The sequence below is a fragment of the Gymnoscopelus microlampas genome, assembly GCF_963454915.1.
Source record: "Gymnoscopelus microlampas genome assembly, chromosome: 21".
NCBI lineage: Eukaryota > Metazoa > Chordata > Actinopteri > Myctophiformes > Myctophidae > Gymnoscopelus > Gymnoscopelus microlampas.
The window spans coordinates 23028221-23055986 of record NC_139958.1 but is presented as its reverse complement, the minus strand read 5'-3'; the positions used below and the strand labels follow the sequence as shown (position 1 = coordinate 23055986).

The 27766-nt window shown below is 40.2% G+C and overlaps 3 protein-coding genes across 6 annotated transcripts in view; all 3 read right to left on the bottom strand.

Annotated features, from left to right (window-relative positions):
* Positions 1–628: 628 nt before the first annotated feature.
* tmem119b (transmembrane protein 119b) lies at positions 629–3092 on the bottom strand. Its single transcript, XM_084046643.1, has 2 exons — positions 2971–3092; positions 629–2059 (listed from the first exon to the last, which is right to left on the bottom strand). Exon 2 carries the CDS (start codon positions 2045–2047, stop codon positions 1178–1180), a length of 870 nt encoding a protein of 289 aa, XP_083902769.1. The 5' UTR covers positions 2048–2059; positions 2971–3092; the 3' UTR covers positions 629–1177.
* A 1038-nt stretch (positions 3093–4130) lies between these two features.
* Positions 4131–8929, bottom strand: selplg (selectin P ligand). Of its 2 annotated transcripts, none has more exons than XM_084046850.1 (3): positions 8825–8929; positions 8436–8537; positions 4131–7444 (listed from the first exon to the last, which is right to left on the bottom strand). In XM_084046850.1, exon 3 carries the CDS (start codon positions 7427–7429, stop codon positions 6041–6043), a length of 1389 nt encoding a protein of 462 aa, XP_083902976.1. In that variant the 5' UTR covers positions 7430–7444; positions 8436–8537; positions 8825–8929; the 3' UTR covers positions 4131–6040. The 2 variants fall into 2 exon arrangements, with proteins under 2 accessions (XP_083902976.1, XP_083902977.1); XM_084046851.1 differs by having other exon boundaries at positions 8436–8566; positions 8825–8888.
* A 2268-nt stretch (positions 8930–11197) lies between these two features.
* LOC311037092 (coronin-1C-A-like) overlaps positions 11198–27766 on the bottom strand; it is a 21696-nt gene continuing 5127 nt past the window's right edge. The window contains exons 1-11 of one of the 3 annotated variants that reach the window (XM_084046174.1): positions 25582–25820; positions 22989–23188; positions 21930–22052; positions 18965–19094; positions 17986–18167; positions 17662–17781; positions 17457–17561; positions 17227–17372; positions 14903–14960; positions 14542–14784; positions 11198–12492 (exon numbers count right to left, since the gene is read on the bottom strand). In XM_084046174.1, the coding sequence (XP_083902300.1) occupies positions 12373–12492; positions 14542–14784; positions 14903–14960; positions 17227–17372; positions 17457–17561; positions 17662–17781; positions 17986–18167; positions 18965–19094; positions 21930–22052; positions 22989–23186 (1425 nt within the window). In that variant the 5' untranslated portion in view covers positions 23187–23188; positions 25582–25820 and the 3' untranslated portion in view covers positions 11198–12372. Of the gene's footprint in view, positions 12493–14541; positions 14785–14902; positions 14961–17226; positions 17373–17456; positions 17562–17661; positions 17782–17985; positions 18168–18964; positions 19095–21929; positions 22053–22988; positions 23189–25581; positions 25821–27766 lie in introns of those variants that run through there. The other 2 variants (XM_084046172.1, XM_084046173.1) reach the window with 2 other exon arrangements.

The following is a 27766-nucleotide window of genomic DNA, read 5'->3' as shown; positions in this document are numbered from 1 at the left end:
TTATTCATGCATGCTTTTTAGCACACATACACCCTGAACCACATTTAGACTTAGGCACAGTATTACATTTAATCCCAGTGGCACCCTGGTTCTAACCCTTTCCTAGCCTGTCACATAAACGCACAATGGTCGGGTGATTGGTACAAAGTCATGCCTTACTTCAAAGAGTGAGAGCAAGCATATGTTGCAACTTGTAAGTTTATATTTTGAGAATGTCTTGAAGCAGTAGTGGTAAATATTGATCGAATTAAGGCTGACTCAGTGTCATATCCACACAACCTAAGCACTGGTTTTTGAAATGCACTATGGCAGAATTGGTTAAAAACCTTTTAAGGGACCAATTGGCTGGTTGTAGATTATAGAAATGCCTCTTTGGGAACCTATAATAAAACTTGTCTCAAAAATATTGTTTGTTTTTCCTGAATTCTCTGATCTTAAAGAAGGCTGGACAGCCAAAACATTATAAAATAAAAGCATGGAGCTGGAGAGCGTAACACATTTTTCTTTTGTTGTTGGTGTTGAACGCTGGGATCAGCAGCTAATCATACTGGTGTGCATGTGCTTTTTCATTGGATACTTTTTCTTGAAGAATAGTTTATATTAGGGCTGGAAATATGGATAAAATCAAATATCACAATATTTAACAAATGATCTATAGTTTTCTTTTTTTAAACATTTTAATAAATAGTGAAAATAGATCTACAAGCTCAAAAACGTCATGATGCATTGTGAGCTTGTACATCTGCTATTTTTGTTTTTTAAACATTGTTTAACAAAAAATCCATGATCAACAGGCTATATAGTATAGGCTACAAAATGAATGACTGCTTCCAACTGATTTCCAGCTGTTGTCTGTCCGTGAGGATGTTTAGGTAGTCTAACAAACATTCCCATTCCCAACAAATCCATTACCACCCTGTACAATATTAATTGTGCCAACAAATCAGATGTTTACATAATCTCGCCGTCTCACCTCATCTTCATCCAAAGATTGTAACGGTTATTATTTTTTTGATCCATGACACTGAAACAAAATTATCAAAGTCTACAAGATCCTGCAGCATTGTTTTGTCAGAACATCCCACAGAAAATATTTACAGAGCTGTCATGTGGTTTACCTATAAAACGTCTGCTTGTGGGTTCCAAATGGAACTGAAATATCCTTGTTTCATAATGGCTAGAAAGCCGTTTTTTCTCCTGTGATCAACTGAAGCACAGGAGGAGAGTCTTTGTGAATTGATGTGGGCCGTTGGTCCTGGTGAACTTGTGAGGCAACAGATGCAGACTCATCTGAGACATCCTTCTCTAGGAATGCCTGTTCTTGAGGGATCAGAGGCATCTCTGGGCTGATGGTTGCTCCAGCCACTTCCCATGAATCCGACAGCTGACATTGCACCTGTTTCTCAGGTGTATGGTTGTCCTGAAGGCTGTCATCTCTTTCACTGTCTTCAGGACTATGATCTGCTGCTTTCTGGCTGGAGTCCTTTGGCTCTCTCTCATCAACAGGAGTTTTGTTTGGCGTCCGAAGGTTTTTAGCCACCCTCATAATATCTGCCTGTAACTGCTTTCGAGAGTCCATTGGCCCACTTTCCTGACCAATAGATGGCTTTTCTGGCACTTCATTAAATGGCTTGGTACCTCCAGTCTTGTCCCTCTGGTCCACATACATTTTGGGGGGAAATGCTGAAGGGTAGTAGGCATTGACTTTTTGTCTGCGGCTCATGAAGACTGCACCACAGATAATGAGGAGAATAACAACGAGAAAGGTGATGCCAACAAGAATAATGAGTAAGTTAGACTGCAGGAAGTCAGCAACTTGATACAGGAGGATGGTATTCATATGAGTGGGGGTGGGAAATGTAGTTTGGTATTCAGTGGCTGGGCTAGTGGTAGCTAGTAGTGAAGAAGTTGGAATCAAGTAACTAGGTTCCTCTGTATCTGCACTTCCCTCATCTGCAATGTGGAAAGGGAGGGTTGTGGCCAAACTGCTGCTGGACCATAGAGCCACAAACAGACCAATCAAGTGAAGCGCCATGAGGGACATCATTCCATGTAGGATCTGCAAATAACAGAACATGTTATCACAAAGTTATCTGTGCCATGGTGATGGTTTATTCCTTTGCACCAATGATGGAATAACATTTTGCACCCCTGAGTAATTTTGGATGGTTAATAAAGTATAATAGCATTGTTTTTTTCCGCTGATCTACAAGCTCACAATGCCTCGCATCACGACACATTGTGAGCTTGTAGATCTGCTATTTTCAAACAGACTAAATATATATATACAGCTGAAGTGGTTAGAGTGTTTTGTAATAATAATCAGTAACTAGTTACTAAAGTTTTCATATCATTGTAGGAGAGTAAAAGTACAATATTTTCCTCAGAGATGTAGTGGAGTAGAAGTAAAAGTATTGACATTTGGAAATACTCCACTAAAGTAAAAACATACCTCAAAATTGTAATTAAGTAACCAGTGTTTTTACTTTATATAGTAGTGTAGTGTTGGTCATTAGGAGGACTTTCCTTGGACTGTCTAATATAACCACAGATCCTACCCCTTCATTCTTTTTCCATTCCATCTGTGTGCAAGCTGGCTCGGAAGGTCTGCTCAGCACTCATCAGGAGATCAACACTGGATATGCATATATATTGCGTTGAAAAAACGTAATAAGTTATGACAATATCTTCATAGATTGTCAATTTTAAAAATGTAATCCAGAGCTATGACTTAACTTTTGTCTTCGGTCCAGTTTAAAGTTGACATTAAACTCTATTATTAGATTTAATTGAAGTATTGTGCCCTGAACTGAATACATTTCTGAAGGCATTGTGATGCTGTCACATCATCCCGCATAGTGCTCATGTGAGTTAACATCTTGTGTTGTTACACTTTGGTGTAAAGCTTCTGTGGAAAAAAAATCTAAACAATACAAAGCAACTTTACAATGAAAAGGCATTTATACTCACACAAAATATCACCACACACAAAGGCGTCTTCTCTGGAACTGTGATTGGTAAGTTTAAAATGGCCTAGGAAAGTGAACTGAGGGAGAAGGAAGAAAAGACGTTTGCCTGCTGTACCGTGTAACTTGTACAGTTTCAGATTTCAGGCTGGGGCTTTCTCTGGATGGTGGTGCAAAAAGAAGTTGTTAGCCATGAAGACAAATCCCTCCTTCCCTCTCCAATGTTCTCCTCCCCCTATGTCTTGCAGTTCCACAGTGAGTGGCTGTGCTCTGGCCTACACACAGATTGTTCTTGTTAGGTAGGACTTTATGAGGCGCAGTGGGGGCAGGGGACTCTCCTGCTCTCCTGTCCTGGCACTGGGTATGCAATGCCAGAAACAATACACAGACAGTAGAATTAAACAATGGTTGACTTAGTTTTGGGAATAAGACGGATGTATTTATACCTTTGGAAAAGCATTACGCTACTATAATGCACACTCCCCCATTGATTTTGTAGAAATCCTTCAGGAGCATCCTAGTACGTTGCACAAATAGTTCACAGTATTGATCATATGGCTCCTCTGACTGAAAATATGGTCCATACTTTGTACCGCTTTGTCTCTGACACTGATGACTTACAGCCGACCTGCCTTGGTAGAAATAGTTAGGCAGCTCTTAAGAGTGACCAGCCCTCACAGGAAAGAGTTAATGTTTCCTGTGCAGACATAAGCCCCATACCAGCCCAGAAAAGGTGGAATTGAGAAGGGCACATGCTGAAGGTGTTCTTTCAAACAATGTGGAGGGTGTTCTGCAAAGAGGCATCGAATTAAACATGAGCAATGTGTGACCACTTTGGGGAGAGTGAATATGCGCAAGGAAGTCAAAATGAGTGTGTATGTTTATGAGAGCATGTGTGTGTCTGTGTATGCAGACACAGAGATAGCCTAATGCATTTCAAGCTTGTGTATCTGGCAAGTGTACAATGTTTGCAATCAATCAAGACAAGTCTAACTTTATATGGTCAAGAAGAGGACCATGAGATGAGGTCATGCATTCTCCATGCCTCTATTTGTCTCCTACATTCTGGTTGATATTAATTTGATTCAGTTTAATCTCCTCTCCTTTGAAAATCACATTTCCCACATGTTAATACGATACACAAGAATGCACAAGCCCAATATTTGCAACTGACATCGAAAAGTAGGGTCTTCAATGCACATAATGACAAACCAACCATTTCCTTGTATAGTTCACTTGTGATTTTATAGTTAGACAGGAAAGGACTGAGTGAAGTAAACAACATAGCTGATCACCCTTTCAAACAACTGCAGCACTGAAAGATATTGCTATTGATATATGAGAACATAAAGACATACTCAGTATGCAATAAACAATTCTAATGCTTACATATTTATACTCCGCCGTACACGATGTTGCGTGTCGAACATAGCTATCTATAAACTCATAATAACGCATTGCATTGTGACACGTTGTGAGCTTGAAGGTCTGCTATTTTCTGTGTGCGATACCGGCCCACAACAAAGTATAAATCAGGCTTAATCTTTTTATGTTTTAAGTCTTTTGAAGTTGTCTTCAATGATGTTAATCAGACAAAGCTGAAACTAGAGGCAAGAGGCATGTGTTCTTCCTCAAACCTGGGCTCCAGATCCCTAGTATCCTTTTTCAAATGAAAGGAAGTGAATATCAATTTGAGCCAAAGGATAAATAAAGGCCTTTCATGAAGCCAGACATCTGTGTGCCCAGGGTCATGAGTTGTGGTCTCTGCAGCAGTGTTAGTTTTATGCATTTATTAATTTTTTGACTGTTCACACAATATAGGGACACGCAGAGCAACCTTATGTTTTCTGGGACCCTCCCTGGACAAAATATTAAGATGACATTTATTAATAGAATAGAATTGAATAGACGAAGATATCATTGCCCTAAAAGTAACCTAAGAGTAAAAACTTTTGTTCAACAATTGTTGCAATTGTTCATCTCAGCATAAAGCTACTTGAATTACGAACATTATTTCATATAATGGTATGGTGTGGATTGAACTGAATTGCATTTCACTGAATATTATATGGAAGCTATACAGAAGAGGACACACACAAACATACAAACGTGCATACAAGCACGCACACCCACAGTTAAAAAATAAACAGTTACATGCATACCATTAAGCAAGTTGTCTCCATATAATGAAACCTGCATATGAAGAACTACAAAACTAAATGAAAACATGGCCTTCCTGTCTCCTGTTAAGTGAAATAACACCAGGGCTCAGTATACGGGCTATGTTCCAAACATCTCTTTCATCTTTGTTCTCATCCTGTTTTGAATTCACTCTATTCTCTACACAGCAAACTCCAGAGTGGTAAAACTAACCTGTAAGAGTATAATTAACACTCTGAACAATACATGCATTTGATGTACTAGCTACTCCAAATGCTGAGTACCTTCAAATATCTGGCAGTGTGTAGAGGCCCTAAGGAATGGTAAACGAGCTTGGAAATGTAACATATGATTGGTTCCGTCTTTGTGGTTTGTCTCTTCCTTCCTAGCTGTTGGGTGTGTAAGGTAGCCAAATGAACAACATCAGACAGAAGAGGAAGTGATTCAAAGAGCTAAAACAATTTCATATTCACAGGTCAGATAACCAATGCCCAATTCAGACATCTGAAACAATATAACATACAGTATAAACAAACACAAGTTAAGAAGATGTCTTCATTTCTCCATACAGATTTTTTTTAAATACATTTGTACTATTTGGGGTAAAAGGTTTTAAGCCATTAGTAGCTCTGGGTTCGATCCTTTTTTTGGATATATACACAAATAAATACATCTGAAATCATGGGGGAGAGCAAATACAGTCCTCACTTTAGTCTACCAAAACCTCATGACGACGGCCAATCAGTACATGCACTGGAATCTGATGTCAGGTGTGGCCCTGCATTTCAGCAACCCGTCTCTCAGGGGTCTAGTGCATTGTAAAGGGGATAGACGTCCTTGCTGCTTGGCTGCTACCGACAATAAGCCACTCTGACCACACTTATATTGTTTGTTGATGCAGCTTCCTACTAAATCTAAACAAAACGGTCGTTTTCTGGGAGGAAACTGTTCAGAGTGAGGTTATCATCCATATCATCATCACTGTCATCTTCTGTACTGGGCAGCAGGGCTCCATTGCTCCTTGGATTAGTATGTCTCCCATATGGACAGTTCTTTTCAGGCAGCAAGGCAGAGATACACACAAGCTCAGTCCCTTGTTGAGACTCCCTGGTGCGGTAACGGTAACGATGCTTGCTGGCTGACAGCTTGGTGCAGAGGATAACAGTAGAAACCATAAAGATAGTGGCTATCAATGCCAGTACTGCAATGGCAATAAGGCACTGGTTAGCTACACCACTACGATGGTTTGTAGAGCAGGGCTGGACCCCTTTCTCAGTGGGTTTCTCACTGGGGGGTAATGTCCTAGCTGTTGGGAGGGATTTGGTGGTCATCTTGGGTATCAGAGGGAATACTGGCACAGAGGAATTGGTGGAGTTAGATGTCACAGAAAAAGGCAATGCTGTTTCAGTGGTGGTGGAAGTTGTCTTAGAAGAAGGCTGGGGGGGAGATGTAGAGAACTCGGTTTTGGTGAAGACTCCCACAGAGGAATTGGTGGAGGTAGGAGTGGGAGACAAAGTTGATGTTGCTTCAGTAGGACTGGAGGAGGAAGTTATTGTGACAGGGGATTGTGTTGATGAATGCGATATCTTCATAGAAGAAGACTGGGAGTGAGATGTAGAGGAGAACTCTGCTTTGGTGGACATTTCAGTTATTTTGATAGGCCATGAAGTGGTTTTGGCGTCCAAGGAAGATATCGATCCAAATGTTGAGTTAGTAGTAGTTGGTGACCCAGATGTCATAGTATGTACGGTAGTATGTTTGACTGCCTGGATGGGGGATGGAGCATTGCTGGAAGTGGTGGTAGAGGCTGTAGGTGTAAAGGAGGACTTTGATGTTGCGCTAAGGTGCAGGAAAGCAAGTTTCGATGCAGAGGTTGTCGCAGATGGGCCAAGCGATGTAATGAGTGGTACTGGACTTGATGGCTGAACTGTGGGTTTCATGGTTTCTGAAACTTCAGTGTGATGAGAGGACACCATTCCAGCAGTCACTGCGGTTTGGGTGTTGCTTGCGTCTTCATTTTCAGCTGACAGTGATACATGGCTGTTTGGTGTTGCCGGTTTTGTAATAATACCCGTATTGTTGTGAGTGAGCATGGCTTTCGAGTATCCAGATGAGGTCTGATGGTTTGTTTTATCCGCTCCAGATGCGGTCAGATGGCTGGCCGTCTCACTGTGGTTCAGAGGTTTAGCAGTGATACTACTACTGCTGGCCTCTGGGTTGGTAACAGTTTGAGACTGCACAGGGACCAAAATAAATACAACCCACAGCAGTGCTGCATCCTTCCTAATGTTAGCTAACACCATGGTTCAGAGAGAGATCTGAAATGAGAAAATACAAATCCACATTTACTGGTGTTAAGTAAGATAGGCACATGACATGAGTGATTCTCTTCTCTCTATAAATGAATGCCTATAAATCTAATCAAGGGGAGATCCATGCTTCTGCTTTTGATATAGGCCTATGCCCTCTGGTCATTCATTTTTCAATACAATTGTATTTCATTGTAGTGCCAAATCAGTTGTATCAAGACATTTTATGTACATATAGAGCAGAGATCTGACATTGTACCACCCTGGAGCAACCATTTTTGCAATGGTGGCAACAAAAAACTCCCACTCAACTGGAAGAAACGTCAGGCAAAATCAGGCTCTAGGGTGGGTGGCCATCTGCCTTGACCATGTCTACATTTCCCATAATTTCCTTATGGGAAATGCAGCGTGATATATTTGATATTTATGTTTGATAATATCACAATTTAACAATGCAATTATATATAAAAGTATGTTAACCACATTAACCCTAGCGTCCCTATTTTTCGCTATTTCTCGTATGGCGAATTACATAGCGGACTTCAGTGGTTAAGGAAATGTCTCTCTCTTTTTTTTTTTTTACAAGTCCAACCCTGCATGTCACCAACATCTTATGACATAGTCTTTATGAGGAAATGACGAAATAATCTTTTATCATCGTTTTGCAGTACGATATATTTATAAGTAACTATTTATTAAACTAATCTAATCATTGGAATGTCTTTGAATCTATAACAAACTTGAGTTACAGTATGATCAATCTATGTAAGGGATATGCGATGTGTTCAAATACACAGACTGCCCTAAATGAAGCCCACACAAGATCAAAATAGGAAAGGAGGTTTAAGGCCATTAAACCTTATGGATAGGATTATGTAAAATGAATGATTGGAGTATAACATTTGAATGGTCAGTTTGGAAACAAAAACAACCCATTCAATACAGCAGGCAAAAGGATCAATATATAAACAACTTGAATATTTTCTGAAACAAACATTACCTTTCTGATGGAGAAAATGGAGGAGGCGCATGAAGATGTAAAGTTGGTTTCAGCTCATGTCAGTGTTTCTAGATCCTTTGCGCAGTTTGAAGCAGAATCTACCTGATATCAGAAACAGGAAATGTTGACGTCTTTCAACATTATCGAAAGGGTAGTCAGTGATGAAAAGATACTTGCAAAGCCCTGAGGATTATTTTTCAAGAAAGTATCTTAAAATAGATCACAATGACGAGAAGGAAACTAGACTGCCCAGTTAATTTCCAGCAAATACAAATATATAGGTAACAACTTCTCTTTCAGAAATAAATCCATGTCTTAGCTATATCATTTGGCTTATTTAAAATGTAATTATGTCTTTTGGTATATTTCAATGGCCTCACTTGTCTTACCTCAGATGTAGAAGTAAAGTGTTGAGTTATGCTGCAATATTGCACATGCCTGCCCTGATGAGCGGATTGTGAGGGAAGGAGGAAGTATACTCAGTTCTTTAAAAGTAGCTCAACGGTCTGCCAGTCAGAGCTACAGTATGACGGATATAGCAAAGTATTGCGTTAAATGCACAGCAGGAAGTTAAAAACACCGGAAAGTACTTCACAATGATGTACTATAGGTACTTTAATGAACCTAGATGTGATGGTGTCGGTAGTGGCTATGGGCCCTGGAGAATCTAACCCAAGGGTATTATAGTTTTAACATTTTTCACTAGTTTTTGGTTTCATTTTCAATTTAGTTTTGGTTAGTTCTTAAAGTGGGTTTGCTAGATTGTTATTATTACGGACTTATTTTTTTTAAAGGCTTGTTTTTTTTTATTAGTTTTACTGTTAGATTTAGTTTTATATTGTAATATTCAGGGGCAAGATAAAAAAAATCGGAACAATTGTGAAAATAGCATTATCTACAATCTCAACAAGTCACAATTTATTACATTTTTTGACAGCTCTTAAAACTGGCACAGCTAAATGACTTATGTATGAAAAATTGAAAAGACTTAAGACATTCTCTATTTCTCTTTGTTTTTTTGTTTTGTTTTTCGTTTTGTAAACACACAATTCAGTTTCAGTTAGTCATGTTTTTTTTTGTAAATCCTCCTTTTTATTTTAACTATATTAGTTAACTATAATAACCTTGACCTGACCGTCATCGTGAGTGGTATGCAAATATATAGACGTAAAGTAGTCATGTACACAGATAGTCTGACTCATTTCTTCTGGGGGGTGGGGGGCTGGTGATTCAAGTTTTGAAACTGGTCTCCATGGCAACCGCCCACTTCCTGCTGGTGCTGATGAGTCAAACTGAGCAGCTGTTGGAAAACATTTTGCTAAACTAAAATCCTTTATTTGTTTGTCTGGTTTACCAATGACCCGCTTATCACTTTCAACCCATGTGTTCCCATTTTTGGGCATGTCATTGTAGGTAAAGTTTTTAAATACTTTTCGGAAGCTGCTGCAGATTTAAAAGCTAGTAATAATGCGTTACCAGCTGTTATGAGCTTGTAATTAAATCAACAAATTTGGAAAAAGTTTGAATAGTGTTTAAGTGGATGATTAGAGGGGAGAATTCTCTACTAATGGATGCTCATTAATATCTGTAATTGTTTAAACTGCGATACCTACTATGCCCATTTAAAAACAGATTTATTTCTGTCTGTATTCTTATTTTTGCCCAATCTAAAGTTCACTTTCAAATCCAAATCCATAAAAATGTAACATCCAAGCACGGTTCATATTCTCAGCCCTATAGATGCAGACTTGAAAACTTAACAGGTAGTCGGGGCCTGAGCAGTCATTTCTTTTTACAAAGCAATAACCCTTTTCCCACAGCATTTGGATGTGTGGTAGATGGTTAAACACAGTTTAAGGTATTACCATTAACTCCGGGTCCATTTCATTACCTGTGGACAATAAAGGCAGGGCAAAAGATACAGAAAGGACAACTTCAGATATTTACATACTAGTCCTATACTATGTATACAACCATATCAGTTGCGTTTGAAATATAATTATATGGTTATGGAAAGGACTTAAAATGAGAAAGTTCCTCCATAACAGCTGAAAAAGCAGCTGTCCGGGTATGAAGAATCATTTCACATGACAAGTGGAGTTATTTGCTAGAATCTAGATGTACATACTGTACATCGTTTGTAAATGTCTAGAATTCAAAACCAGCTACGTATATATTTGCAATGCTCTGGAAGCCTCTCTACAATAAATTGTTAAATGTACAGTATAGAGTATATTGATTATTCACCCGTTTCCTAGGCTGTGTGTTTTCCACTTCCTGTCGGATTTCATTGGATATCATTAGTCATCTGACCAGTTTCATTGGATCAAATCGACAGGAAGTGGAAAACACATAGGAAGTGGAAAGCCTAGGAAACAGGTGAATATAAGTAATAGTATCCTTGCATTTGTTTATACGGAGCTTAGGTGGGTTACCCTGCCTTTAAACAATGCTCACACACAGAAATGTCTGAATGAAACAGACCCGAAACTATCCTTGGCTTCAGCTGTGTTTACCAATCCATGGCATGTCAAAATATCTGCTGACAATGAGAAAGGTCACACAGTGAGACGTGTTGTGAGCTTGTAGATTTGCTACTGTATTTTCGGCATCTTTGTAGTGCTGAGTGAACTGAACGAAGCTATGTGTCGCTGTCTTCCGTCCATAAAGCATTAGAATATATTTAATACAGATTTCAATACAAATACAAAAGGAAATGAAAGAAACATTTGCAAGTGAAAAATGTTTATTGTGTACACAGATCTATTTGTCGGGGGGTTCAGTGAAAGAGCTGAGTGAATGATTCCTTCCCAACACCACATGTGCACTGGAGATGTTAACCTCAAGGCTAATTTCATGCTCTGTCGCACGATGGTGTCGCGCACTGAAAATACACATCTACAAGCTCACAACACGTTGTGATGCGTTGTGAGCTTGTAGTTCAGCTATATTTGGCGCACAATGCCGTTTTACGACAATGTATAAATCGGGCTTCAGTCTGACCTTTAACAGTAACAAGAGGAACCACTACATTTACACAACATTTACACCAGAGAGAGTTGTAGTTTGCCAGGCAGCCCCCACAAAGTTACATTTAAGCTCAGAAGAGCAGGAGCTAAATGTGATAGGAATTATTTCACATTGACTGACCTGGAGGTTTATTTTTAGAAGAAAGTCCTAACTACATGTACCTGTCCTATCTTATCTCATTCTGCCATTACAGAAACAAGTCTCAAGTTAAATGATGAGTCCCAGCTTATCTTCAAAGTCCCGTCTTATCTTTTAAGTCCTAACCTCGGCCATCATTTAGTTTAATCTGAAGTTAAGGTATTCTGTGTGCAAGACACTAAAATTAACTGCTGAAATTGGTTTAAAAGAAACAATGGTTTTGTAACAGATGTATGACAGCAATTTTTTCATTTCTTTTTTAGAAAATTCTGTTTGACTAAATCATTCTATTACACTTTAACTGGAATGCAAAAATGCAAAAAGAAAAGACCCACCACCCCATACACCCAAAAACGCATTCACACACTTCAAATTTGGCAACACACAAAAAAATAGAAATATGGCAATACTGATGGCTACATACAAGTGTTGAGGAGTAAATGCAAACTTTACATAAGAATGGTCTTTACCACAACTTCACACACACAAAAAAAGTAAGACTTTTTCATCGGTTATTCAAATGTGCTCATCCCCAGTAAAATGTGGACACAAATTGCAGGAGTTTCTCTTTCTGCATTTTAGGACAAAGTGTGAAGTAGGATGAGAATTCATGAGTAAAAACAAAATACCTCTTGGAATGTATGCTCGACATCCTCACGGGGAAGATGCCAAACCTTACGATGAAGCCGAATTTATTAATTGGCAGTGACTGGCCCCGTCCTCTAGATACTCTTCCAAACAAATGAACGATCCTGAGATGGGGCGGTATTTACATGGCAACCTTGGCAACTTGTTCTTCCAGCCTGGCGATTCGGCGGTCTTGAAGGATGACACGGTCCCTGAGTGATTTGAACTCTCGCAGTACCTCCTCCAGTTTATCTTCCATTTTCTGATACAAAGCAGAAACAAAAGCCATTAATAAATAAATAAATTAATATGCAGTGCTTGTTGTGTGGCCGGTGCAGTGGGACCCTTTTTATGTGCCAAATGCTCCCAATTTAGTGTTTATAACAAATTCCTGATTTCCCCACACACGGCTCACAGCTGACCCCTACTGGTTGGCCCCAGCGTGACCTAATATGAGAGTGACAACACTAGCGTTGACTCCCATTGTAAGAATGGAATGCGGAAATGCTCTGTCTATCTCAATATCGCCCATAGCGGCCCGCTTCGCGGCAACATCAAAGCGTGTCATAACTCCCTTGCTCTATGGGTCTGGTTGGTCCTAGGGATGGGATTGAAACTACAGTATATGTCTCCTCTGAAACACATGGAATTGCCGCTTCTTTTCACCTGCCAGTGAGGAGCCTCGCGGGGAGGACGTAACGCGTGCGGAGAAACACCCTATTCCTCATAGTTCAACACCCCTGCTGACAGGTGCCCTTGACCAACCTGTAAGAGTGGCTAGTGCAATGACAAAGAACTCCCTCCCAGTCTGGCATCCCTCCTGCAAACACGGCCAATGTCTTTGTTTTAACACCTGGCCAAGCCGGAAGCACCACAGCAGATTTGAACCCCTAGCCTCCACGGCAGTGGTAATTTGTGGCTTAAGGGCAAGTTTGTCATTATTTTATAAATCTGGTATATAACATAGAAGACAGCATATTAAATAGGCTCCAAGTTCACGTCAAAAGATCTTGCAACAGATTATATTAAATATGCGCAGTAATCTTTTTTAATAAAAAAATACAATGCAACAACTATGAAGTGTATTGACAAGGTATTTAACATAAATATCCCAGTTAATGGGACTCCCCTGGAGGTGGGTAATTACCCAGACTTGGCCCGTTATTTTTACTCAGTTCATTGCATGTTACCACAGGAACTAGAATAGTATCAATTAAAGCATACATTAACAGGGTCTTTGACAAAGTTAATAGCTTGGCTAATTACACCTTGGTAAAACAGAATACATTCTTTTTGGGACCAAACACTCCCTCAGTAAAATGAATGTAAATGATTTCAAGGTCAAAGTCGATGACACAGTAATCTCTAGCAAAGAAGAGATTACCTATTTGGGCTGTATTCTTGACAAATACCTGACAGGTGAAAGTATGGAAACAAAGGTGATCAAAAGAGTATATCAAATAACCAGATTTTTGGGCTGAATTTCCTCTTTTATCAACAAAAGTGCTCTTTCCGGAGCCCTCATTCAGCGTCTCTTTGACTATGCTTGCACCTCCTGGTACTCCAACATCTCAATGCCATTAAAAACTAAGCTTCAAACCTCCAAAAACAAACTGATTCGACTACTTCTCGGCCTGGGGCCCATGACCCACCTTTTTCCCCACACATTTTGCCAGCCTAGGATGGCTCAGGGTAGAAGACAGGGTTAAACAACTAAAAATGGGATTGGTTTTCAAAATAGGCAATGCGACTTTGCCCATAATGCCCGCATATCTGACTAAATACCTCTAAAAAGGTTAGCGACACCCACAATACTAGAGGGAGCGTAAACAACGATCTGGTACCACGCACCCATAAAACAAACATGGATAAATTCTCCACTGCCACCCAGGTGTGGAATGCCCTGACCCCATCCCTCAAAAAATGTAGATCAATGGATTCCTTTAAAACAGCCCTGAAAATTCACCTTTCAGGGGGCGAAAGGGGGAGGTAGTTATCACTTCTCCCTTAGACAGGCGACCACCGCCTCCTTTTTCTTTGCCCCCCCCCCATTTATACATATAGTGTGATGATATTGAATATTGAATGTTTGGTGCTATTTTATATGTGATGAATTGAATACCTAAGACCTCAATGGAAACAAGACTGCAAGGACTTTTTGGGTGTTTTTGGTGTACTTTTAGACAAAGTGTTTGACTGTACTTGTGCCGTTTTTACATTTCTGTCTAATAAAATATTTAATCAATCAAAATGAGCAAAACAGAGAAGATACGCATGTATGCTGCATTCCAACTTCAAGTTAAACACTCACTATTGAGGGCTGTGACCGGGCTTGCTTCGGGGCAACAGGAGGGCTCTCAGGTTTTGTGACTGCCTTGTTCTCCAGGACATTTGACTTAACCACCCTAAGGTCACGGTTCTTTCCAGAAACAAAGCCATCCTTGAGTGAAATAAGGATGGGGTCTCCATTCTTTCCTGCAAACCACTGCTCTGCTTCCAGGGCTGGGTCTGGACCTGCTGTGTCCGGATACAGATCATCCTGGAAGAGATCCGACTGTGTAGGAGGAGTGTGTGCAAGCACAAGAGAAGACACAGGTAAAGATTAGACTTACAAATATAGGAACTTATTATGAATCAAACCTGACAACATAAACTAGTAACAGCAGGCTTACCTTGCGGGGGACTGTCATGATGATTGGTTCACACTTTCGTTCATGTAGTTTATAAAACCTTATGGAAAGAAACAATGTAACAGCATTAATTCTTCAACTTTGTCTGCGCGCGCACGCGCACACACACACACACACACACACACACACACACACACACACACACACACACACACACACACACACACACACACACACACACACACACACACACACACACACACACACACACACACACACACACACACACACACACACACACACACACACACACACACACACACACACACACCCCCCCTCCCTTTTGTATGGCATGGCTCTATAGGAGGCAAGCCGTCAACGAATGGGTCGGTTTTTCCTTTAACTTTATAACACCACATCGTAATACATGCTATGGTTCGGGCAGTGCCAAAAATGCAAAGAGTTGAAAGCTAACCATTATCTCTGACCAGTACAAGCAAGGCCCTTTTAGCCACTCTCACTCAGTTACTCACTACTACACATAATCTTTTCAGTCTTTTTAATTACAGATTTTCTGCTTATCTAGAGGGACTAACACTACAGGTAACAGCCAAACAATATCGTTGATCTATTCTATCTATGATTTATTATACTAATGAATAATAACCTCTAAGTGAATGCACCATTTTTGAGGAGGCGTAATTTAGATAATTTTATAGCAAAGTAATATGGGTTTCACCATTTTCAATGCAAATCAATTCACGTTATTCTTTGTTAACCACTTAAATCAAAAATGCCAATCTACAATCTCATAGTGCATTTCTTTGCATACATTGAGACATTGTAGATCGGCTACAAAAACATTTTTGAATATTTTTGAAAATAGGGCTTAAAGGGATAGTTCACCCCCAGAATGACTTTTTCCTATCGATTAGTCACCCCATGGAGACTTGAATTCATGCATATTTTTTTGCTTTTGTCGCATTCCTAAGCCAATAATTTGATGACCGGCAGCGGCTCCGGTAGGAGACACAAAGAGTCTCCCCTTTGTATCTCCTACCGGTCCGCTGGTCATCAAATTACTGGCTTAGGAATGTGACAAAAAAACAAAAAATATCCATGAATTCAAGTCTCCATGGGGTGACTAATCGATAGAAAGAAAGTATTGTTTCGTGAGAACTATGCCTTTAAGTGTTTAACCCAAAATGGAAAGCAACCGCATCCAATCCACAAAGTGAAAGGGACTGTCTTACTGTCAGTGGCAGAGCGTCCGGGGAGGCCAGGGAGGCGGCCGCCTCCGGGCCCGCGACCCTGTAGGGCCCGGGCCGTCAGATAATAAATCGGTAAAATCAGGCAAAAATAGGAATTAAACAACATAACCCTAACCTAACCCTACCCTCACCCTAAAACCGAAATAAAGTGACAAAAAGACCCCCAAAAAGTGACCGAATCCGGCCAAAACCAGCAAAATGTTGTGCACGCGCGCAGGGGGGGCCTGATCACTGTGCTGTTCCTCCCGGCCCGGCTTTGAGTTGTTCCGCCACTGCTTACTGTAAAGGACTATTGCCATACTTTCTTTTTGAAGAACTTTAAATAGTTTTGCTATACTGTAACTATGACCACACGGTCGTTTCTCCAACACAATCTGTTAAATATACCTGGCAACACACATTCACTTGGGAAAACTTAATGTCAATATCATGCACAGTAGCTTAAGTGTACAGCAGCATTATTTTCATCAGTTTGTCTCTTTGAGCTAATTGGGAAAAACTGACTGTAATTATCCAGCCTGACAACCGAAGTTGAAAGTTGACGATTGAACAACTTGATAGTTAAAATGTAATCACATCTCAGCTGATTCACAACTAAATCACCTCAATGAACAAATCAGACTGTCGTCAGTGTGGTCACACTTTAGTCTACATAAGGTATTACAGGTTTCAAGGGGCAAGGAACATGCTAAGTGACAAACAATTTCACAAGGTCCTGTATAGCTTTTCAGGTGCACCCAATTAGATATCTGCATTATTAATTATTATTATTATTATTAGCTTAATATCTCCACCCCTACTGATTGCTGTGTATGATTACCTTTCCAAAACTTTTATCTAATTGGATCTAATCTGTATAACAAGGTGAAAAGTGGTGACTGTGTCACTTTGGAAATTTGTATTGACATTTTCCATGACTTTTTCATGACTGTAAAAGAAGTCCAGGACACATGGGAACCCTAAACATATTTGATGAATTACGGTAGTAGCTCTAGGATTCACAGTAGGAGTGTGGACCAAACAGAGGAGGATAAACACAACATGACTGCCCCCCATTGGTAAAAACATGAATTTCTGCTAAGTGAAGGAGAGTACCTTGCAATTTCACATTTGCTGGCATCCAGGCCTCTCTTGGGCATGTATCCCATACCCCTCTGGGGCTCCTTGCTGGAGAAGGTGTTGAGGAAGTGGACATACGGTGCTTCATCCGTGATCTCAAAGTATCGGATGCTACTGTCACCCTAAAAGAATACAATGATGATTGTAATTGTGGTGAATAGTGGCACAAATGTATCAAAGTCGTGATTGTTTGAAATCTTGCTTACCTTCCCACATAGATACACAACACTGGTGTCTGGGTCATAGAAGGGCAACAGAACACCATTACTGCTGTCCATCTCCTGAACTGATATGGGCTCATCCATGTTTTGCTGCAAACAGAATAAAGTGTGTGATGGTTGCACATGTGTCAGTGTGTCAATCTGAATGTGTCAATCGGTGTACCGAATGGGATTTGGTACGGTGACGTACAGGGTTCCACAGGGCTAGCTGGCGTTCACTCATGCGGCTGAAGCCAGTGGTGAAGATGTTACCATCAGCTAGGAAGATGGCTCTCATTGGCCGAGCTCCTTCGTGGGCTTTATCCTTCTCCTGAAAGAAATCCAATACATTCATGTCAGACTGGTCAAATTTCAGGATTAGCAGAGTCTGCTTTTAAGAGTGAGAGAGTATAATTTGCCAATCTAATTCACACGCTGACCATTGTGCTCTTACATCATACCGGCGGGGTGGGGTGGTGGTGTTGTATGGCATGTGTTGTGAATTTGGTCTATCCATCACAGAGTTCTGACTTACCACCACAATCTTTCCCTTACGGGGGTCAATAACGCGGAGCTTCTTGTCCTTACAGGCAGTGCAGAGGAGGCTGCCATTGCGGCTCCAGCTGACACTAAAGATGACATCTGGGTGCATGTCCTCCAGGTTGATCATGGGCTGTCCCGTGCCCACATTCCAGATGACGACTTGGTTGTCACATCCTAAATGGACAGACAAGGCACACTGTCTGATTGCATACAGTACACCTTTTTGTCCAAACGCAACTTATTTTTTACCACTTAGTTTAAATGCAGTGCAGCACCAGAGAACAAGTTATGGCAGTAAATTGTATCTGGTAACTAGTATCTGGCCTGACACTTCAATATCGGACCGACAGTTCCATTTATAGGCTGTGTCATACTTATGCTTGGTTGTGCTTGTGTGTGTTTAGACTACGACGTAGTTTAGACTAGGTCAGTCCATCCGTGCATGCGATGAGGTAAACAAGTGGCCTGTCAATGTCAATTTCAGTGACCTTGACAGGCCTGAATTTCCCCTTGCGGAATCAATAAAGGTCTGTCTGTCTGTCTCACTCTCCATCTATCTTATTAGGCTATACCACCTATACAACTCGTTTATTTTATACATTTTCTGCATCTCCAACAATGTACAGTATACGTTTCACAAGGTGTCACAGTTGCAGTAAATAAATATATAAATACTGGTACATAAATATAAACTTCTTAAGTTAGCCTTTGATTAGGTTCTGGCCTGCAATCTAATGGCTTAGAAAGAAATTGGCCCACGGCCAAACTTAATTGCCGACCATTGATTTATGGGGTGTTTTGTCAATATCCATAGTCCAATTGACTTGTCAATTCTGACAAATGCAAGACTAATGCCCTGAAGAGACTCAGTTCAGTGTATGAGGGCATGGACTGGTGCAGATCCATACTTTCACAGTGCCATCATACTTTCACAGTGCTGTGTGCCGTGCCTCTTTCCCCTCAGTTGTTACCTGCACTGAGGAGGACATTGTGAGCGGTAGGATGCCAGGCCACAATGCCAACCCTCTTAGAGTGACCCTCCAACACCACAACGGGTTCTGAAAGGGGAAGAGTCAAGCCCTTCTCAGGAATTTGCCAAACCTAAAACAGAAAAGGTTATACAGATAATTAACAAGAGCTACTGGCCATGTTAGGTCCCCTATGGTCAAACATGTTTTTATTTTTCTGTTGGTTTTTAGTTTTAGCACTCAGAGGGACTTACAATGTGAACATTAAGTCAGACATTTTTGTAGTTCAGCTGCGCAATTCATCCTCCCTGTTTTCAGAAATTCATCCCATTTCGACATTGATGACCAATCACTGTTGAGCTGCCCAGGAACGAGGTTAATAGAATCTAGGCTGTAGCCTCGCCAGAAGCAAGTCGGATCTCATTTGAAGTTGAAGGTAAAATTGGAGCCATCTAGTATTAATGCTGTTGAGGAAACCTTGTCGTAAAATAATCGGATTGTCTGCAGTGTTGCTAGCAGCCGTATTGTGTGTCCATAAGACAATAAACAACTTGTGTCAGCATAAAATGACCAGTAAATTAGTCCACTGGAAATGTATTGTTCCTGGATGCCAGCCAGTCACTCTACAGCCTCTAAAAATAGAATACTATGGCAGTGTCCGAAATCCCTCCATACTCACCATATAGTGCAGCATGGAATTAGTGAGTTAAGCCTGAATTATACTCAAGCTCACGAGTCATGATGATGTGAAGCGTTGTGAGCTTGTTGATCTGCTATTTCTATGGATTCAGGTGTGCCTCGAGATTTTGACTTGCTAATTGGAGTGCCTTGGGCACTATCCTGCTTTGACTACAGAGCAGAGGATCTTGTGTTGTGTCAGGGAGAGAGCTGTTTTTGCACAAAGGTACACAATGTTTGTTAGCCAGTGCATGGCACAAGGTGTGTATCCATGGAGAGAGCAGTGTTTCGGGTGGTATACAACTGTCATCTGTACCATCAGCTATTTAAGAAACATGCGCTTCACTGTTAATTTTAGATTTTACATGGATTATAGATTAACCTCATTCCCAGGCCATCTCACAATTACGACCGTCAGCCAAATAATATTAATGACTAATAAGAATAATGACTAACTAAGAAGAAAGACTATAGTTAAGAGAGCTGAAAAGAGAGACCAGAGAAAAATTAACTAAGAATAAATGGACATATTTTCTGTTTAAGTAAAGGAGTGTTTAACAAATAAGCCTACTCAGGTATGATCCAAAAGTAACTAAAAGTACTTGTATAGGGGACCTTTACGAAGGAAATGGCCAGTGGATTGTTAAAATAAAAAGAGGTAGCAAAAAAAAAAAAGAATCAGGATTCTATTTTGTATGAAACTAGAAAAGAAGTAAATAAGCTGAAATAGCATATCAAGCAAAAATACATTGATAAAATGTAAAACCGAAGGTCATTAAATAAATAATTTTCAAAATCATTTCAATCAAATCATTCCATAACTTGTCCGATAAAATATGTTGAATAACTATTTACTATTTTTTTTTCACATAACCGTCATGAACACTTCATGTGCACTCAGATCACGTAAAAGCATTAAAGCAACACACAAAACGGTAATATTCTTTAACAATAATAGTCAGTGGTTCACTCAACCCAATTCCATACAAAATAGCATATACATATAACTATTTACATATTGTAACAAAACACTAACAGCATGACTTCATCAGTCCAACTTGTGTATACGTCATCATTTTAACAAATACACACCGTTAGGATTTCGGTATTGATCATTATCCAATAATCCAGTATGTGACTAATGCAGATCTATGATAATGTCAGCCTGGTGTCACTACTTCATGGATACAAGTGACCATGCGTTGTATAATTGGCTTACCAGAAATGTGAGAATTGACACACTAACTGACAAACATGATTTCCGACTTAAAACTTAACACTTATTTCTCTTGTTATCTTTGCCATAACAACTTGTATTCTATTGGAATATATATATAACTAGTATCCTCCTTTATATCTAGCACTCTTGTTTAAAATGGTTAACAATGTTACCTAAAATAATTTCAATAACATAAATGTTTTGGTCTGCATACAAACATACACAAAAAGTTCAGTATCACACAGTATTACTATATACAGTACCTCTGACATATTTCTTGAGAAAGCTGTTTGGTTTTCACAATTTTTAACCCAGAATTTAACTTTAGTAATACCAGTAACTTGCAGCCCAAAGAAAGACAATGAATCTGCTTTATTGAACAGAGTACTTGGTTTTAGGTGTGCTAAACACAATTACAATGTCTCTAATAACAATTAACATTTAAACATAATTAATTAAGGAGCTGCTAAAAGAGTTTATCATTAGGACACAAAAGTAATGGCTGCTGAAAATGGGGCTTTGCAGTTTTATGTGAATGATTAAATATAAATCAGTGATTTCCAGCAGTAATAGCTATTTGCATCATCTGTAATGTCTTGTCTATACATTATTTCTAAATGTAATGACAATTTGGTGAACAAAAGAGGCAGCAGTGGCTCAGGAGGCAGAGCCAGGGATCAGGTTCTCCTGGCTTTATGTAGAAGTGTCCTTGAGCAAGACACTGAACCCCTAACTGGCCCCAATAGGTAGGCAGCAGGCACCTTGTATGGATGACTCTGCTGTTGGTGTGTGAATGGTCTTCAGTAGATAACTAGAAAGGCCCTTACAGTATATAAATGCAGTCTTTTTAACTTTATCACAAAAGTATACATTTCTACCAAAACATGAACATTTGACTGATTCCAAGCTTCTGAACACTAATGTATATTGGCTTGATTTCCAACAATGTAGAAAATACTCCAATATGTTGACATCTACAGTATATGTACTGTAGGATTTACTGTACTTAATTACAGAGACAATGCTCAAAAAGGCTGGTAGTAACCTTAAAACAATGAATTGTACCCTTACCATTACTGTGCAGTCCTCAGAGCCACTAGCAATGACATGGTCATTATGAGGACACCAGTCGATGTCCAACACCGGGCCTTTATGACCACACACAGTGGGGTAGGTCTTGTCTATACGACCAGTCTGGGCAACAGAAACAAAGCTTTGTTTAGAGTTGTGGTTAGGAATATGGGCTTATGATGAGCATGACAATTTGATCAAATAATTAACACAATAATAAAAGCCAATTATATTATAATGTACAACTAGAGTGGCACATTATTAACAGTTTAATCATTCATTTATGATATTGGGATACTGATCGATGCACAATGTTGATTGGATTGGATTAGCTAAACTAAATATGAAGGACATGGAATTGAAAGATAACTTTTAAAACCCCACTTATTTGAATTTGTGACACTTCATCCATCCAGTTCTGGCAAGATGACATCAGCAACATTAGGAAGTGGGCAACATCAAGCAGTGAGCTGTGCTGTCCACTGAATCAATAAATTATGAGACAAAGCTCCTTCATCTATTTCCCATTTCTGCTGGGTCTCAAGCTAGCTCAGGCTGACACACAGGCCATATACTGTACAGTAGGCTTTAAGCCTGTTTTATACTTTGCCCTATGACAGCGTTGTGCACAGAAAATAGCAAACCTACAAGCTCACAACGCGTTGCATCACAACGCACTGTAAGCCTGTAGATCAGCTATTTTCAGGCGTGCAACACCATTGTATGACCGAGTATAAATCAAGCATTTATATGCCGAATTTACAACAACAGCGGTATTCCTCTTCCTTCCACTTTCTGAGAAAGCGCCATGGTTCCATGCATTGTCTATGACCAGGCGTAACCTCAAAAACATCAAGGAAAGTTCAACTTTTATGCTGAGGTATGCGGAGAGACAAAGCGGCAGCCAACAAGAAGCACGCTGTCATCTGAACTAGATGTGGACAAAACTTGCACTGGGCAGATATAACAAAAAACGTAAACATATAAAGAAATGTCAGACATATTTAATAATTTTATACTTTCAAAATATTAAAACAAAATAGGTGGCACCACACTCACCTTTTGTAATGGAAGAACAAGGAAGGCCCCACCACCACTAGCCTCTATGATGATGGCAACAAACTTGGGGTTGACCGCACAGAAGGAACTGTCCCACGTCACACGGGAGACACGAATGTCATCATAGGCCTGGTCATTCTTCACGGCTTGACCAAAGACATGGCGGAACTTACTCTGTCGCACAACTCGCCTCAACATATCTGCAGAAAGAAGGAGAACCATAACACTAAAAGGGCAGGCTAAGGTAACATGGATTCAAGGCAAACAGCTCAACTCTTTCAAGAACATTAACACGTCACAGCCTGACCAAAATGTTCTCTGTTGTTTCACCACACTTATGTTGCCCACTCCTGAAGCTTCAGTAAACATGCTGTAAACTCAACCAGTGTGGCATCAATGTTCAACCTTCTTATCATCCAACAGAATACAGGACTGCTGTCAAAGTGGAGGGACAATTTCATAGTGAAATATAAATCAGCTGGATAACTTACAGTATATGACTAAATAAGAATCACAGTCCCATTGAAGTTAAACATTTCAAAAAGTACAAAACATATGCGAATAGTGGAGGTACTTCTGTGGCCTACTGCCAGCGTGCATACAAAGTTTGGCATTGATCGGTCCAGTTGTTTGCGAGATCAGCTCCGGACGGACAGCCAGCCACACACACAAAGTTGTTTTTTAACAGCATTGTAGCCAGTGTTTGTCTGAGCCACAGGTAGAACAAAAATTATCCTAAATTCTCAACAAGTTCCTCTGATGCGTCTCAAGATTAGAGTGGTAATGGTATAGTTGAATATATTGCAATAATAATAATGTGTGGTTGTCACAAAATCTCAAACGGTGTGCCTCGCTTGAGAACCACTGGCTTACAGGACTGCATTATTTTAGCTTTGGTATTCAATTGATAAAATGTTGGCATGGACCAGAAACACGACCCTTAAAAATAACCAGAACAATGAAATCAATGGTTTGGTCAAAAATACAAAACAAAAGAAGACCGGCTGTTCTTCTGAATCTATACAGAGAGCAGGGTGTATTCCTCTAATGCACCCACCATTATAACCACAGATTGTGTTACTACAGCACAAGCATCTACACAGAGAGAGCAGCGAGAGCTGACCAGAACAGCGTGTTCCATCGTCCATTAGGCTAGCACTGATTCATACAGAACGCTCTCCCTCCACACCTAGCAGACATTTGACAAGATGAACAGCCCCCTGTCTCATGCATAACCCTAATCATGATGCTGCTGACCTACTTTTCCCCCCAGTGGTACATGAAGGACTGTCTGAGCCTACCTTGCACCATCATCACCAGGCTACCAGTGGGGAAAAAACAGTCCACATACTTGGAAGAATTAAGGCACAAGAGCAACGTAATAGCAGCTGGATATGATAGTCCAAAACAGACTAGATGTTCATCCAGGCGGTGGGTCTATACTAAAACAAACGATGCCCCTTTAAAGCATATCATTATTTAACAGCAGGCCAGACACATTGTTATGACGTTATTGGCATCACTTTACTTTCTCAACATTTAAACTAAATGGCAGTCCACATCATCATATTCACCAGTTAGGATGTATTCTCAATAAAGCCCAACTGTACATGTGCATTGCAAGATATGGTAGGGGGGGGGGGGGGGGGGGGGGGGGGGTCGCTTTAATAACTATGTCCACTGCCTCCAAGATGGGATGTGGACACTGAACAAGTACACTGTGTTAACCAGCATCATGCCAACATCACATCAAACGTTACCCCAAGATAGTCCTGCCTGTCCAGAATTAAAAATAAAAACACCTTGTATATCACCGGACATTCATGCCATCCAGGAATAACAGTGGTGGGACGGCACCATAGAGGTATAGGACGGCACTATCACTATGATGTTCAAACCCATGGCGGGTGGGGTTATTATGCGCCAGGTTTGCAGACTAGGCTCTTGAATAAAATCACCACACATACTGAAGGTTTTACATTTAATAAACGTTATAATTGCGTAAATGCTATAAGCACTGATTCTGAACCATGTCCCGGTAATGTGATGCCGGGTTCATCCCATAAATAGCGGCAGTGAGACAAACAGAGAGAGGGAGAGGAGAGGTGGGGTTGTTTTTGTTTAATCAGAACCTTATCTTAGCTGTGGCTTTTATTGAGCTGTATTTATGCAACGGTAAAATACTGGGGTTGGCTTTGAATTGCCCAGTGATTTAAGGCAGAATTTGATGGGATATCATCACCATGTTAGCAGTATAGCTAACAGCTATAGTGGTGGTGGACCACCGCCAGTCGCAACCCATTATGTAGATTTTTATTTTATCCAAGGATTTGGAAATAGCAGATCTGCAAGCTCACAACGCGTGGCATCGCGACGCGCTGTGAGCTTGTAGATCGGCTATATTCAAATAGCCGTAGCCTAGTCGCTTCTTTTGGGCTTGTTTTCATAGACCTCGTTGCTTATTTCTCTCGCACAATCTGGCAACGCTGTTTCCCCCATTCAGAAACATATTCACACCATTGGCGCACAGCAGCCCAGCAGTGCAAGATGAGCATAACACAAAAAAGAGACTATATGATCCAGCTTTTCTTACCTCCTAAAATCTATGAAAGGTTTTCGGTAAAAGCACGGGGGTACTCAATCAGACAACATGAATGTAGTATTTAGGCGTGGTGCCCTTATCCTGCAGGATGGATCCCTTATTGTTCCACCGCCACAAAACGTCCAGACAGTCGCTGTTGTGCTCTTTATATTCCCTCCCGACTCTGCAAACAGATGAACGAGTTTCTATACAAGAGGCTGCTAGAGCATCATCTCTCCAGCACTCTCCTCACCTGCAGATTATAAATCACTGATTGTCATCCTAATATCGTTGTGTGTGTGTGTGGTTGTGTGTGTGTGTGTTGCTTTCTGGCTACTGCACATGCGCAAACAGGATGACCCCCCACCACTCACACACACTCTCCTCAAACCCCCCCCCCTCTCCTCACATCCTCAGATCCTCCCCCCTCACATCCTCCCCATCATCATCACCACCAATGCATCCTCCCCTCCTCCAAGGCAATCAAGGGACGTCCTTTCTTTTTCTTTGTCGGATTGTGTCCGATCGCAGTGAATTAGATTTGATTTCCAACACATTCATTATTATTATTATTAACCATATGGGAGCAATGGGCTGATTGATTTCAACATAAGAAAATAGAGATCCATAATAGGCTTATTTTGTCGCACGTGTCACCCTCCAAAACACATTCCTGGATTAATTTAGTGAGCTGCTATAACTACAGTAGCATCTCAATTGACAATGACTGCATTGTCATCCTGTGTATCACTTTAGCAAACGTTTGAATTATGACAGCATGTTTCAGACCCTACACTCATAAATGTCTAACAGTAACAACAATTTTGGATTAATATGACCTGGTCATCTTAAAAATGAAGAGAAATTCATGTGAGTACAGTGGTGGACAAAGAATATACTCAAGTAAATACTCAATACTCAAGTAAATACTGTAGTATTCAAAAGTACAAATTACAAAGTACATTTTTACGTACAGTACGTTTTTATATCAATTGGTAAAAACTAGCTCACACCAACGCATCACACAGAGTTGTAAGCTTGTAGATCGTATATCTTCGCTATATTAGAAATAGGGCTTAAGTGTTAATTTGTTATATATTTTTGTAAGTTGGGTCCCAAGGGTCCTCTCAGAAATGTAGTGGAGTCAAAAGTAATATATTTCTATTTGAAATGTAGCAGAGTGAAAACTTTAGTTACTGTCCACCACTGATGTGAAATTGTGAATACTCGAGGTTACACTACCCAGTGCTCACCCTGACATCATGTGATTGCATGATGGACAGCTTTACTGTGTCCTGACACCAATAAATGACAACATTAAGGTACCACTAAAACAAGCGATTGAAACTTGCTGGATCACAAATGGATTTTTTTAATAACGTTATTGTGTTATCCTTGATATTAAAATAAATAAATACATAATTTATATTTTCATTACTTAGCTATTAATATTTTGTCTGCCGAATTTTTGCCAAAAAACTTCAGCCAATCAGTGTTTACAGACAGAAATGTTTTTAACTTGCAGTAATCAGGAGCATATGCAATGCAGTGTTCTGCAAACTTTACTATATTTCCGTTGATTTTGTTTGTCCTGCACATGGACACTACAGTTGATGTGCATGATCCTCACTACTGAAACCCATACTTACACAGCCCTGGCTAGGCAACCCAGCCTGCCAGAGACATGGGCTCAGCGGAGCGACCCTTTCCAGTTTTGTGATGACATTTACCGACTTTGATGTCTGCTACTGTACCATATCAACCAACCAATCCAAAATACTCTGTCCAATCAGCATGCAGCTGTGATGCACCAACTTGGGAGAGTTTGAAGATATAAATACATGTGTGTGCTCTTATTATGACTCATATTAGTATAGTTGCATCTGTAGTGAGGCTGCCCTTCATGCCATGAATGACATGAAAGCAGTGTTAGTCGTGGTGTCACAGTGTGGCGACGACAGCAACAGCATTTTTCGTGTATTATTACATGCGAAAAAAAGAAACTTCCCTGGAGATCATGGAGGAAATTAACCAGAACGTCAAGGAGAATGAAAGGGAGGATACGGACCTCCAAATGATTGAAAGGCAAGGGAATGAAGAACAGAGCAAGAGAGGAAGGGAGAGGAAAAGGAGGCTTTCTCCAATCAGTTTCTCTCAGAACAAGAAGAAATCTTGCTGGAGATGGAGACAGTAGAGA

Bases quoted from the DNA above. Each gene is read 5' to 3' on its own strand.
- selplg (XM_084046850.1), bottom strand. From the start codon at position 7,429: ATGGTGTTAGCTAACATTAGGAAGGATGCAGCACTGCTGTGGGTTGTA.
- tmem119b (XM_084046643.1), bottom strand. From the start codon at position 2,047: ATGATGTCCCTCATGGCGCTTCACTTGATTGGTCTGTTTGTGGCTCTA.